The sequence below is a fragment of the Histoplasma capsulatum genome (genome assembly GCF_000150115.1).
Source record: "Histoplasma capsulatum G186AR genomic scaffold supercont2.3, whole genome shotgun sequence".
In the NCBI taxonomy this organism is placed as follows: Eukaryota; Fungi; Ascomycota; class Eurotiomycetes; order Onygenales; family Ajellomycetaceae; genus Histoplasma; species Histoplasma capsulatum.
In genome coordinates this window covers 1939462-1954466 of record NW_025544803.1, presented here as the reverse complement: position 1 = coordinate 1954466, position 15005 = coordinate 1939462, and the positions used below count along the sequence as shown (strand labels likewise).

The following is a 15005-nucleotide window of genomic DNA, read 5'->3' as shown; positions in this document are numbered from 1 at the left end:
GTAAGGGATGAGATCTGAACATGGTGGAGCAACTGAATGATTAATGAGAAGCTATTTTCTTTGCACTTTTGTGATGTACTTAAGTTTAACCGGAGGGGCCATTCTTTCCTTTATTTCCGTTCGTCCATCTTACCAATCCGGAGCAATGGATGAGATAAGCCTGTGATGCTGCGAATTTGGTAAAATCTGTTGCCAACCCTATGCAATGAAAGACTTTGGCGGCTGGCTGAAGAGATTTGACCCCTTAAAGTTCAATCTCACCCGTTTGGACCCAAGCGTCTATATAACTCTACGTGTATGACAAGATGGGCAAACTGAATAAAAGACAATCCTCTTCCATCCAATTCAGCTTCTAGCTTCTAGCTTCCAGATTTTATCTTGATCAGATTGCCCCAATGCTCAGCATTCAATTCATATCACTAAAAAATCCTCCGCATTTCCTGTCCCGCGACAACAATAATCACCCATTAAGATATGCCGCAATCCCCGCCTTTGCCTGAGGACTCAATCTCTCCTGCGCAAAGTTGGAAATCCTCCCTCCATGCTTCTTATCCGCCTCTTTCAGATACGACCCAACCCACCCACCATACTGCGGCCCAACGATTTCTGGCCACGGATCCTTAATCGTCGGCCGGATGGTATTTAGCTTCGTAAATCCAACTCCAAACGCCATATCCTCAACGTCATTTTCGGCAATGATGTCGTCCTTAGTGGCCGGCAGGGGCGCCTGGCTGAGGATCCCCAGTAGTGCTTCACAGGTGAACGCCCATCCCTTCTTATAGCGGGATGCGAAAGCTTCAGAGTTTGCAAGTGTTTTCGTATAGGATATTAGGGCAGTTTTCCGGTCGAGAGGGCGGGCGAGTTTTTGAGTGTTAGGAAGGATTATGTTGAGGTAAATCGGGGTGAAAACGCTGGGGGAGGAGCGAGGTTTAATGTTAGCTGTTTTTTTTCGGACGAGATAAGGAAAGAGGGTCACTATACCCTGATTGGATGTTTTCCGTTATTTGGATAAAAAAATCGGCGTTGTAGCCTCTGGCATCATTGGCCGAAATGAAGTGGTAGAATCGAACAAAGCGGAGAGCGAAGTTTTCTGTCTTGGAGTTTTGAAGGCGTGTGAGGATGATTTGGATGATGGAAACAAAATATTTCTCCAGAAGTGTTCTAAACGGATAAAGCAACACAAGTCAGGAATTTATAACCACAACTGGTGAGGGATTGCAGAAACAAAGACGAAAGAATGGACGTACGAAGGAAAATTAGCAATGACACTTTCAAGAAGATCAAAACCATAGCTTTCATTCGTTTTTGAGGAGACGAGTTTCTGGAAAATACCAAGAACGGGCTCGATTTGATTGTTTTTCGTAATCCAGTCCGCTGCTCTGTGGATAATGGATGATAGCAAGCGAACAAGGGCTGGGGCATTCCCTTTCAACTCCCACATGGTTGGCATGAGTATTGGAGCGATTAGATTTTGATAATACTCAGGGAGTGTCCCAGATGGGTTGGCTTCGAGCAGCGCCGCAAGTAGCTGGAATATATAGGGACAAAACTCTGTTGGTCGTATTGGTTAATCACAAATCGTCTTAATTTTTGTATTGTTGGAGGGAAGGAGGGGGTAAAGATGAGCTCACCTTGCACGTCGTTCTGTAAGATAGCGACGAAAGGAGGGTATAACGCCTCTTCGAATTTCGTTGGTTGTGCCGATGCCGCGAATCTACCCCGATACATGTTAGATATGACGACAATGCTCTCTAAAATGATAGACTGCTGCACCCACCTAACTAAGGCACCTAGAGCCTCGAAATGGTAATAATAAAACCTCGGATTGCTTGGGTTCGTGCTCATGATTTGAGTGATGGTGATGAAGTGTCGCAAGATTCCGTCCGAGAGCGGGATGGCAGCTTCCTTAATAACGATGAGCACCCTCATAACACATCTCATCAGGAATTCATTCTCTTGTACTTTAGGTGCCGCTGGGTCCTTCTCGATTAATCGGAAAATATGCTCTAGCAGGTCACCAGCCAAGGGAGTAATCGAATCAGGTGGGATGACAGGTTGACCATTGCTGTTCGTAAGGAATAAAATTCTTTCCACTGCTACCGCGGCATAGGTGTACACCACGTACTCCGACGCACCAAGATGTTTTACAAGCAGAGGTAAGACTTCATGCCACTGATCTTTCGTTATCAGACTGCGGAATGCATATAGGAATTTGATGGCATCCACTTTAAGAATTGGCTGTACACCACTTTCGGTAACTAGGTCAGTAGCTAAATACTTTTGAAAGAAATGCGTTATATCAACCAGGTTGTTGGTGCTTGTGACGCCGTGGCTGGCGGTTGCAACGCCTTTCGCTGCGATAGCTGAAAATAAGTAGACTGCAGTATCCTTCGCTTTCCAATGTTCTGACGGGTTTTTGTTGTATTCCGCCAGGTAATGATCAGCATACTGGGTCACAACTTTTGTGACGGATTGTTCGAATTTTTCAAGGAGTTGCCTCAGGAAATCAGTAGTAGCTCGCCTCCTTGTATCACTATCTGAGCCTTCTAGATCTCTGCGGATGAATTCAATAGGCTCGTCTTCAAACATCTCAATATCAGAGTCGCGCAGGTTGATATTGGGAAGGATGACCTTTTCGGTGACTTGGCTCAGGGTACTCTCATCTTGGAAGGCGACAGCGTGTTCTGGAAATCTCGCAACAGAAGTCAAAAACTGGAGAGCTCGAGAAACCAATATGTCATATTTTGTGTCTTGTCCAATCGTCGTGAGAAGGTTCCAGGAGCTCCCGATAAACTGTTGAACATGGCTTCCAAACACGTCGATATACTTTTGTACATAAAGCATCAAAACCTCGAAGATGCCAGCTTTTACAAACTCCAATTGCCCTGACTCTGACTCATCATCCGTATGGAGTAGCGTATTGTCGTATACCAAGTACTTGAGCAGGAGTGCGGCAAGTGCCGAAAGATGGTCCTCAAACATTGGCGGTAAATCATGCGAAGATAGATCGTATAGCAACTTTATCATCAAATTGAGTTGTGTGAACCCTTGCGTGAGCTTTTGTTTATCGGATTTATTTTGCTCAAGGAAGGTATCAAGCGACTTTGCGGGTGATATGAAAAAAATCAGCATTTGCACGAACAGTTGTAGAAGAAATATAGAAATGCAATAGGTAATACCTCAAAAAGAGAGAGGTAGGGATTCCCAAATTTCCCCAAAACATGGTTGATCTCAATATACAAGTCATCCGACCGGATTAGAGGTCTCCATCTTTTGAATATAGAGTGGGCCACCTGTAAGACACCAATATTCACAATAGGATTATCGGGCGAAAATTTCGAAACAAGATCCTGTCACATCTTGTAAGCATGCTGCGATTTCTCCCCAATGCTTTGTTTAGAAGAGTGGATTTGCTTTCATACATCCACAAGAGTGTCCCATCTTTCCCAGAAGTCACTATCAGCTATTACGCTCACGGCTTCGCCCAATTGAGGCTGGATGCCCGCAGGCACAGAGATCATCAAAGCGATCAGTTCCTGCTTGATTGTGGCTACTTCGTCGAGCGGAAGCTTATAATTGCCATCCTCATCGGTCCAATTGCGCTTGATAAAATTCTTGAAGCATAGTGCGCTCGCTAGACGGGTATTATAGGGAATGGAATCGGTAGCAGTGAGCTGAAGCAGAAGGATGGAAAAGCCAGGCTTCCCCTCCTCCTGCCGAAGGGTAGCCTCAGCTGTAATTGGGGAATATTACGTGGTGAACACATTGCATATCTAACATCTGGGCATAGAGATCTTACCTTGTTTGTGCTGTCCTGGGTCCAAGCTTGCTTCAAGAAGTTGCGAAAGAGATCCTATGTTACCAGCCATGACTGCGGAGTTGAGCAGAGCTCCAGCGGGAAACGCAAATGAGTGGAGGAGTGATTCGTATTAGATAGGGATAGGGAAAATGTAATAGAACGTCCAAGACAGTTTCATGTAGGTATTTCGTTAGCGGGCAATCTTGGAACAAGAAGAATTTCTATTTTTCTCCTCACACCAACGCCCGATGTCTCCCAAGTTGATGCAATTTCTTGTTGCTCTGTCCCGCTTTTGGCAACTTGTTTGGCTTATGTCAGCACTCAAGGGGGGCAATTAAAGGCGGTGAGCCCCTTCTGCCGCTGCCCACGGTATAAATATAATCCGAGCTCAATCGGGCAAGCTCGCCTCAGCGTGTCTTGGCGTGGAGGCTGAAGCAGTCAAATGATCCAAACATTTCCCCGGATTTACTGCTGGTCCGAGCCTCACGATCGCCGTCTTCACTTCTCCTCTTCTTCCCCCTCCCTCTTCTCCCGGACACTCCTCCCGACTCCAACAGCTGTATGGCCGTTGTCTCTCCTTTGTGATGTACCTCTACTCACACCTGCTTGGGCGTTTTCTATTCTTTTCCAGGCGACGTTTCGTTCCCGCGTCGCTGTCTTCATATCCACCCAAAGGCTCATCTATTCGCTATCGCGGTTCCTACCAAATATAACAACTTTTCTCGCTGGCCGGAAACTATCGTAGGGCTACCCGTTCCCTGTTTCATGTGTGTTAGGTATATCTGTGTAAGGGCTTTCTTCGCATTTTTGAATTTTTAGTCTTATTGATTTTCTCGACCCCGCCTCCAGCCTATATCTTGATGTGCTGGCGACTCTTGGCTCTCTCCTCACTCAGCTTTGGATCCGTCAGGGTCTTTCACTATTTCTCCTATGCTAAGATCAACTTATACCTGTGTTGCAGCTTCATAGTCCTCCGGCTGTTCTCCCGGCTTTCAAATCGGTGATCCACTCGTCCAGCTGACGTATGCCTTCTGGGGATGCTCCTTCCCCACAACATAAGTCGTCTTCATCAGCTTTTGCAGATGTCTTCAAGACATTAGCAAGTGGCCGTCCAAAATCGCAATCGCCCCTACCGGATGGAAACAGCATTGGTGAAGCCTTGCCACTGGAGATGGAAGGCCGGAGGGGTAGTCGAGTCACATTCGGTTTCGAGTCGTTGCATCGCGGGGGTGGTTTGCCAGCAACCGTTCCAGACGCTCAAGAACCCCCAAATTACGAGACATTGCAAAAAGGGATTTCGCATGAATATCCAATTGCCAGCGCTCTTGAGGTAGCAGAAACTGCTGCTCGTTCCTTACACTACTTCAATGCGGAACAGGCCTTATCTCTTTGGGAAGCGGGCAGCTATCTTATCGACTGCTCTAGCTCGGCAGACGCTCGAAAAGCTGGCTCTAACCTTCTAGAAGCCATTTGTCGTCGACAAGATCTTACTTTGCCTGCCCGTCAAATTCTCTTCCATTGCGTTTCTCAATCCTTCCCGCCAGACGTCATCCCGGCTCAAGTAAACGCTTTGATCTCATTGTCGGACCATGGGAGGAAGTTGGATTTTACGGATAAACCGGTCTTGCCCACCATTGCTTCTTGGATAGTTCCACTATATAATGCAGTTGCCTCAGCACGTTCGAGATTGAAGAAGTCAAAAACTGCCCGCCAAAACGGTGTAGGATTAAGTGAGGCCATTTTGGGAGATCTATTTCAATTGGTCGTTGATATTATTACTCTGCAGCGCCACCCTCCAAATAAAGAGGAGCTCGAGCTACTCCTAGACCAAATTTTTATTATTTGCAAGCAAACAACTGCAGCACATGATATAAAAAACTCACTTTCTGTTTTTGACGCGATAATCCACACATCGGACATTCCCGACTCAAGTTTCAACGGCCTGTTGGAGGTGCTGTGCAGCATTCATGCATCCGTTAAGTCTTTGGCTGGCCCTACATCACGAGCAGCCCGTAATTTGGCGAAATCACGAAAGCAATCAGAGATGGTTTCCTTGTTGCATACTTTCCTTCTAGAAACATCGGAACGTCAAGATCGAAATCTCAATGTGACTCGTGGTGCAGTGGATATATTTAGAGATTTGCTTGCGGCCTATGACCAAGGTGGAATGCCAACCATATCCTTTGACATGCTTATCGAGTCTCTCCTGAGCGCCGCTAAAAGACACGACGGACGTATTAATACCGATATTTTGGACGTATGCTTGAGTATGATACAGGGAGAATATACCTCGACGACTTTGCAACATCCTTGGTCTGATTTCATCCGCCTAATCCTCACATGTTCTCAGATGGTCTTAGATGCTCCTGTGCTACCCAATAGTCCTGACCCAGCTATGCGACAAAATTCACCCCAAAAGATCAATGCGGTTGATGATTTGCAGTTAAATATATCTGCAAATATCTGTCGTATCCTCACCACTATCGAGTCTCTTTGGCCAAAATTGGATGTGCAACAGCGATTAGATTCAAGCAATCTCTTCGCTACGGCGCATTCCCACTTAAACCCATCTCAAGCCCGCCTTTACTTCGACTTTTGCAAATCTGAACGACTTGGTTGCCCTGAACATCCCGAGTGGACTCGTTTCTGCCGAGAGCTTGTTGACAATTTCATTTTACCACAGGATAAAAAAGTGGATGTCCGCATGCAGGCGCTTAGCACATTTGAAAATGCTTACACATCCGATAATGCCGCCCACTTATTTCACAAAGAAGGGTTTTTACAGTCCCTCTTTGCTAAATTTACGGAAGAACGTTCATATCATTTCCTCGATGCATTAGTGTCATTTTTAGTAAAGACATCGGACAACTACAATAAGGATACTTTTGCGATTTTAGTGGAAACTCTTGGCTCACCCATGACAAAAGATGAGGACATCATCGAGCAAATATCACCAATATCATCTCCAGCGCCTTCTCATTCCATATCAAGACCTGTTTCGTCCACAAATGGGTCAGAAACGTCACTGTCCAATGTTGCGATTACGGGCTTGGTCAGAATATTCCTCAAATCGTTGAAGGACGCACCAGTAAATGCTGGAATTATATATGAGAAGCTGGTGGGCATCGCCCAATCACGAAAGAGGCCGACTGACTCCCGGCTAACTGCTCTCAAATTGCTTTTCCGGCTACGTTGCGACTCAGCCGGCTCTATATATGTGACTTCTGCTACTGAGAATGAATTTTTGATTGCTGTGTTATGTCGGACAACGGACCTTTCGTCCAGGGCAAGTGTCAGTGAAGAGTCTCCCTCAGAGCGTACGACGAAGCCAGAGGAGAATCCACCTTTAAATCAGAGTGGTAGATTTTCTCTGAAAGATACAGGATCCGGATCACTTTCCACCTCCAGTGTACGGATAACCACCCAAATTCGCTCGTTAAAATTGACTCCACCCGTTTGGACTTATACAGAGCCAAAGGGCCTGCCTGAAGATCCCCTACCGTTCGCCAGCACCCACACCGTTGCCTATTTGAATAAGACACCTGAGCGGCCGGGTGAGGCACGAAAAATTCCTCTTAAGATAAATTTATGGTTGGAAACGATCATATCACTATTACAACAGGAGAAAGACTGGGATATTTATAGCTACCTGCTTGCACATCTAGGACCCCAACTAATGAATAGGGACCTTTTCCAGAGTTCAATCCCTCAAATAAAGCTCCTTCGCAGCGTCCTCTGTGAGCAAATAAAGAACGAAAGCTTTCTAGAACCCCTCGGCTCGACTGGTGTGAAGAAGGCAGATATTGCTACTTGCATTCTCGATTCTTTGACAATGCTAATCAGTTTTCACCAACACTTTGCGAAAAGCGAACAGGATGAAATGGTGCTCACATTCATCCATGGTATAGGTTCTTGGGAAGGAACCTCACGTCGTTGTATACATGCTTTGTCTGTTTGCTGCCATGAGATCCCCCTTTCAGTTACCAAGGCTCTAAACCCCATACTCGATAAGATGTCAAAAATAATCACTCGATCCAATATTGCTGTTCACATTCTTGAGTTTCTGGCGTCGCTAGCTCGATTGCCTGACGTTTACGTCAATCTACGGGACCAAGAAATTCGACCCTTATTCGGGATTTGTGTCCGATTTATTCAAACCTCGAGGGAGAGATATAGATCCGGCGATTCTTTGAACCTTAGGTCGAGTTCGTTACCATCGCGGCTAAGTGGAGGGCTGAAAGAATTAGCTTCAACCCAGTCTGCAGAATTTGTAGATTCCACAAATGCTGATGACCTCTCGAGATACGTTTACATTTTAACATACCATGTCATGGTATTCTGGTTTCTTTCTCTCAAGCTCCAAGATAGAGTGAATCACGTGAATTGGATTTCCAAGCGGCTTATCTTCACGGACGAACACGGGAATGACGTCGTTGATGAGCAAAGCCAGGTCTTAATCGATTTTATGCAGCGGGTAACCTTCTCAGACTTGGGAGATACAATCCCATTTGAGAAATTCCCACCTTCTGACTCAGACGGACCTGTTATCAAAAAATCTTGGGTTGTTGGAATGAGCATTGTTACAATTGAAACCGCAGGTGTGAGTGGATTAACTCAAATTACGAAGCGACAAGCGTCAGGAACAACATACGCTATTTATCAACAACGAACTGCGCCGGTTCTTCCGCACCAAATACCAACTCACCCTGGATCGCATTCACTCAGCGACGACCGGTTTTCGCGGACGGCGATCTTCCCGAGTCATGTCCTCCTTCAGATGACAACTACTGCCATGCCAATTCCAACTAGTATGCAGCCTATACCACTACCAGAGGATGACTTCACTCGCCGGGCAATTAGTTCATTCGACAGGAATGATATTGTAGACGGACACAAAATTGGTGTTATCTACATCAGCGATGGTCAAACCAAAGAGGCTGAAATTCTTGCAAACGTTGGGGGAAGTCCGGACTATGATTATTTCCTCTCAAACCTTGGAACAAAGGTCGCCATAAAGGATGCTAAATTCAACACCCAAGGATTACACAGCGACACGGATGGCGAATATACATATGCATGGCGCGATCGAGTGACAGAAATTATTTATCATGTTGCGACAATGATGCCCACAAATCTCGAGGCTGACCCTCAGTGCGTAAATAAGAAAAGACACATCGGCAACAGTTTTGTGAACATCATCTTCAACCGCTCCAATCTTTCCTTCAACTTTGATACCATCCCATCCCAATTCAATTTCGTCAATATCGTAATCAGCCCCGCTTCCCGAATCAGCCCTACTCACAAACCTGACTCTGAGCAAATATCCCCCGATACCCCTGATTTCAGCAGAGCCTTCTACGTCGTCAAGGTTATGACAAAGTCGGATTTCCCAGATCTGTCCCCTTCCGCAATACCCAAAGTTATCTCCGGCAAGAATCTAGCTGCCTTCGTCCGCATCATCGCACTCAACGCTTCTTTCTACTCGCTAGTTTCAAGCCGTGATTCAGGCGAGCACCTCTCGTCTTGGCATAACCGCCTCCGGGAGATTAGGCGGCTACGGGATCGTGCGTATGCATCTGCGGCAGCATTGACACCTGGTGGTGTGGAGGGCACTACCGATGGTCCAAGTGAAAGCGCCTCGTATGCGTCACACCGGCGGAATACGAAACCTATAATTCAGCCTGAAGAGATGACCACCCATGTTGCTGGAAGGCCTAGCACTTCCTCGGAATGGGCACCTCAACCAGATACCAGCGTATTCTCAAAGGTGGACTTTTCGCGATGGAGTCGATGATGGGACATGAGGGAGGCCGATATGAATGAAGATAACTAAGTTGTAGAAGCTCCTTTCCAGAGCAAGCCAAGCACCGAAAAAGGGTATCATATAGGGAAATGGACCAGGTATTGACCAAAACAGACACATGTTTACGTATCTCGATCTTACAAGAGAGGGTGACAAGTAGACGAGAAATGAGACATGTCATGGTAGCAGGAGCGTTCGTTGTTCCATTTCTCCTTACTGGAAAACTCTTTATGAGTTTTCTATTTATTATATACCTTCTCTTCCTTTCATTAGCATTTCCCCTCACTCGCGATTTGTATATTTTCCTCACGACAGGAAGGAACGGAAACAAGCGAACGAGGCCATTGTGATGTCTCCTTGCTTCTTCCATATTTTCACGTTGTCTATATATACGTATACACACACATATCCCCCGCCCTACTCTGTGTTCTTCCTGGGGCCGGCGAGAAAAGAAAAGGCAAAAAAACACAAGATATTTTTCACTCAAAAAAGTCATGTATTTATTTTTTGAAATGCCATAACTTCTACCTATCCAGGTTGTTTTTTTCCCTCTTGATTGGAAATACCAAGGAGTTCTTATCTTGGAATTGATTATACACTCTAGAACATAGAGTGAGAGAATGCAAATAAAAATAAAATAATATCAATAATCACAATGCACAGATCCTCTACTACTACTACTACTACTACTACTACTAGTAGTAGTAGTAGTATTATTATTAGATAGAGGCATCAAGACATCCATTCAAATCATTCAAAATGAAAAAAATGACCAGTTATATCAATCTATTCAGAATCTTTTCGGTGCTGGTAGATTCAGTCCAACAAGGTAGGGTACGTACTTTACATGAGCAGGGCACCGCCGCAAACGAGCCAACCTTATTCCATCCAACTCTTGCTGCGAACCAGAAAGGACACTTCTCAATTAGAAAATGCAAACAAATACAAGTCATATACGGAATGGGCTCTTGCAAAGTCTAAATCATTTATATTCGCTTAACAGAATGCGGTTCCTCGTCCTCAACTAGGACAGGTAAACAAATCACTTCAACCTTCAGCCAGCGTAGAACTTTTTGATAGCTGTATTCTAACTATGCTGATGAAGGCTGTCTTTCACATCTACACCTACATACACCAGATTTGGGGGGAAATTAGGTTAGCTAGAAATATATATATGGATATATATAGGAATAAAGAGTAAATAATAAACGAATAAACGAAGGGGGGAAAGGTCAGCTTCGCCCTATATCCCATTATTGTGCAAGCAAAGCCATCACGAGAAAAAAAATCCTGCATGCAGAAAAGAAAAAGAAAATGAAAACAAATTAAGTCACAGAAGAAAATTATAACATATTTTGTAAATAAAAACAGAACAAGGCCATGACACCCAGCTTCAAATTAACAAATGAAAAAGAAAAAAAAACGGGAAAAACAAAATAATAGTCATTCATTCGTTCATTTTCTTTGCAGCAGAAAGTTGAAAGAGAAATAAATAAATAGAAAACAGAGACCCGAGAAATAACAAGAGGTCAAATGTATTAAACAGCTAATAATTTACCAGAGATGAAAAGTGTGTGTGCTGTGAAATAAAACAATAAGAATAAGAGAAAGGGTAGGGTAGGGAGACCATGGATGGAAAAAAGAGCTTGCTAGAAAAACGAGGGATATTCGAAGATATTAGGATGGATAGAGAGTTATAGAGAGCAGCAAGCACTTGGCTTCTGTTTCTTCGCGAGGAAAAAAATAATATACCTGCGCGCTCTAATTGCGGGGTACGATGCATGGTGGGTATCAGTCATATCATGAGAAGTAAACCTGCATATATGGAGCAACGTTTCATGAAATACATTGTTTTACCACAGGACGTCTATGTTTCTTTGATTGATTTTGTGGTGACTTGAATGCAGGTATGCGCAACGGTTGGAGTGAGAAGTTTTATACTGTGGTATATAAATTAAAAATTTAAATGGTATCGAAACATGTGGCGATCGTAAATGTGCGGTGGAAAGGGAAAAAAGAATAATCGGGATAATCAGGAGAATAATGGTAATAATGATCATAACCCCGAAGTCAGATGTAAGTGTCGAGATGGTTTTAACCCTAATGTGCAAACTTGAGATCTGGGTTCTCGAGTGCAGGAACTTTTAATCCTTCATTGCACTCCGACATTGGAGTAGTGACAGCGGAGAAAACAATGTTTTGCTTTCGTTGGTCCATGGAGCCTTCGACATCGCTAGTGGTTGTGCTTGGAAGAGAGCTTGATCGGGAGCTTTGAGTCCCCAGGGAAGGGGATGTAGGTGTTCCACTGTCATCAGTACTGGACGGAGAGGTATTCAATTCACTTAGAGAGAGACGGGAACTTGTCTTGCGATGGGTGGAAAGGCTATCACTATGGCCGTCTGTGGTGTGAGAATCATAGATGAGCTTCTCGATGGCGGCGATCTGTTTTCCATAGCTGAATTTCTTAAGCTGAGTCAGTTGTGGCTCAATTTTCTTGACAAGAGCCTCACGCTCTAGCCCGTTGAGTTGACCGAGAACTTTCTCTGTGGAACCAGGAATATTAGAAAACGGAAGGCCAAACAAAAACATGTCCAAAGTGGTAGAAAAACTTACGAATGACATAATTCCCGTATTGATCCCTCATGAGGCCTAGGAGTGGGCTTTCTCCTCGATCATTTGGCGTTGTCAATTGACGTAGAATTTCAGCTCGCTGGTCATCTGCACCAAATTCAATACTTTTCTCAACCACGTTACTGGCAAATTTGTGCTTCGAGAACACGAGCAGCTGTGAGATAACGATGGATATGATCCTAGCCTTGTCATGTTCCTCACCATTTCCGATGACGTGCTGGATGACGTAATTACCAAATTGATCTGGGATAAGACTGGACGTGCATGCATGGAGTTCTTCAAGGATAGCCCTGCGATCTGGCTCTGTGCAGTGTTCCAACATTCGTTGGATGACCCTACAACCGTAGGGGTGTGCTGCCAATCTGTGAACTTGTCCCTTAAAGGCATTGATGATGAACTGAATATGAACACTGGGCACCCTTTCAACTGCTTTCTGAATGACGTGATTCCCATTCTGATCTTTAACACATTTCAAAACGTGGTTTTCAAGCTCCTTCACCATCGATGCTTGCTGGTCGGTGAGGATATGTTCTAAAGCCTGTATGTTTAGTGTTGTCAGCATAAAAGATAAACTACATGAATAGGTGTTGGGGAGTGATTGTACCTTCTGAACAACACGACACCCATACATTTGCGTCGATAGTGCAAGGATGTGACCTTTCATTTGATTTGCCAGTATCTTCTTCTGCGACTGATTTCCGTGCTCGAAAAGCTTCTGAACGACATAGTTACCAAAGACATCCGTCATAAGTTGAAGACAGTTGGGCTGGATTTCGCGGAAGACTTGGTCCTTCTCGTCGCTATTTGCGGATTCCAACATGTGTTGGATGAACCGCGAACCATGCTGATCACCACTGAACTCCACAATATGGTTATAGATATCCTGTTATGGCAGTATTAGTCATTAACAGTCAGGGCAGGACGGATTGAATAAGATGAAGACTATATTCTCACCTTGAGCTCGTATCGTTTGTTATTTTTGCTATTCGTTCTAAACTCTTCAAGGAGGGGACTGCGAACGACTTGAATCGGATCCTGCTCGCGATGAAAGTTAAGAGGCAAGATGGACGAAGACCCTAATCCACCGAAAGATGTCACAGGATAATAGTTGGAAAGCGCGTTCACCCTGGAAACTCCTGGAGATCCCGAAAACCTATAGCCGTGGGAAAGAGGATGTCGCCCAGGGATTGGGTTTGTTGCGGACTTTAAGTAATCTTGCTGTTCTTGTTGTAAGCCGCAAAGCTTTCGCTCCAGAAGTTCTGTTTGCCCATCCGGTAATTGCCCAGTAAGTCGGCTTCCAGAAGATGTACAGAACTGGCCATTAGGTATCGGTGTCCCTCCAGCGGAGTAAAAATTATGCACGTTACGGGCGAAATCGTTAACACGTGGTGAAGCAGGGCCTCTGTCGGTCAAGCGGAGCTCATTAAAGGAGTGCTTAGCTGGGATATCGATTGTATCATCAGGTGCGAGAACACCAGCCCCATGGGAGCTGAGGTTGGAGTTGAGGTTGGAGGATTGGAAGTGGTTCAACGATGGATCATACGAGGTGCTTGAGTGGTAGGATGGTCTCTGAGCTAAAATGTTGGGGTTAAAGTTGTAGTAGGCCTCATCCTGCATTTGAAGTTTGCCCACGCCAGAAATTAGATCACTTTGACTACCGGTATATCTGGGACCAGCACCATGAGAATCGGAATGAAAGGACGCGTGAGCTGAGTGAGCAGGTCTCTGCGGAACAACCGAAACTGAGCTATGGGAAAAGTGGCCATATGGCGAATGCTCTTTTGACCCAGGGGCTTGATCGGTACCGTTTGGAGAGAAAGATTGGAGATTTAGCGAATTGATGGCGTTTTCAGACAATGGCGCATCCATGTCACATAAGGAGAGACCTTGTTTATGAGGGAAGGATGCACCCAGGTTGTTTTTCAGAGGAACGCAACTCATACGACGGCGGCCAGCTTCATCCGATCTGTAAGTAGTAATCCCCATGACAGCAGAGTTATCCTGGGCTGGGGATGAGGGAAAAATATCAGGATGCGTAATGAATGACATATTGTTAGGGGTGTGAGACGGGTGACCGATAGTTGAGGATTGAGAAACGGAAAAATACGAAGCCGACGTGACACCAGACGTATTGCTTATCCCCATGGGAGTACTGTGATCATTTTGCAGAACTTGTCTGGGAGGATTGGCCAACGGGCCACGTAGTTGCGACGTTGAATTGGAGAGATCCCAAGGTGAGTTGTTGCGTCCTGACCAACCGTCAGACTCTGAAGTTGACAACAGAGATCCAGATCCAGTTTTGCCTTCGATCGGAAGCTCAGGGTTAGGGTCACGACCTTTGTGGTCTACTGGGCGGTTGAAACAATAGGTCAGTTTATTCAACAATACCAACACCGTTTTTATCAAGTTGGTTTGGAGGAGGGGAGAGGAGAAGAGAAAATTATACCTCTCCGTTGACCCTTGTCAATTGCTGGGTCGCCAAAGCCACCTCCCAAGCTGTTGTTGCCCCAGATATTACTGTTCCAGTTTGTCTTGGGAGTCCCAAATGTCTTGCCGATACTTGAAGCAGGGGAAGGTTTTGAGGGATCAGTATCTTTCAAAGTGGATGAAGTGCCGATAGTGGAAGGCTGAACACCGCTCTACAACGTTCAGTATCGTTAGTTACATTAGTTGTAAAATTCCTAGTTAAACACAAGTGCCAAACGCCATGATATCCGGAGGGAGCAGGAAGGCAAAACTCACTCTTTGAGCGTCTTCTAATGCTAGAGCCAT

General features: G+C 45.1%; 3 protein-coding genes across 3 annotated transcripts; 1 reads left to right on the top strand and 2 right to left on the bottom strand.

The window, feature by feature from the left end:
* Positions 1 to 26: 26 nt before the first annotated feature.
* On the bottom strand, positions 27 to 4056 carry HCBG_02801 (importin-alpha export receptor; the record flags this gene model as incomplete). Its single annotated transcript, XM_045429850.1, has 8 exons — positions 27 to 911; positions 982 to 1161; positions 1248 to 1551; positions 1632 to 1714; positions 1778 to 3102; positions 3180 to 3350; positions 3423 to 3733; positions 3800 to 4056. The coding sequence occupies 8 exons, from the start codon at positions 3867 to 3869 to the stop codon at positions 461 to 463; spliced, it is 2895 nt and encodes a 964-aa protein (XP_045289745.1).
* A 767-nt stretch (positions 4057 to 4823) lies between these two features.
* HCBG_02800 (tuberin) lies at positions 4824 to 9593 on the top strand (the record flags this gene model as incomplete). Its single annotated transcript, XM_045429849.1, has 2 exons — positions 4824 to 7536; positions 7708 to 9593. 2 exons carry the CDS (start codon positions 4824 to 4826, stop codon positions 9591 to 9593), a joined length of 4599 nt encoding a protein of 1532 aa, XP_045289744.1.
* A 2109-nt stretch (positions 9594 to 11702) lies between these two features.
* Positions 11703 to 15005, bottom strand: HCBG_02799 (pumilio domain-containing protein; the record flags this gene model as incomplete). Its single annotated transcript, XM_045429848.1, has 7 exons — positions 11703 to 12145; positions 12216 to 12771; positions 12838 to 13116; positions 13188 to 14199; positions 14341 to 14581; positions 14680 to 14872; positions 14976 to 15005. 7 exons carry the CDS (start codon positions 15003 to 15005, stop codon positions 11703 to 11705), a joined length of 2754 nt encoding a protein of 917 aa, XP_045289743.1.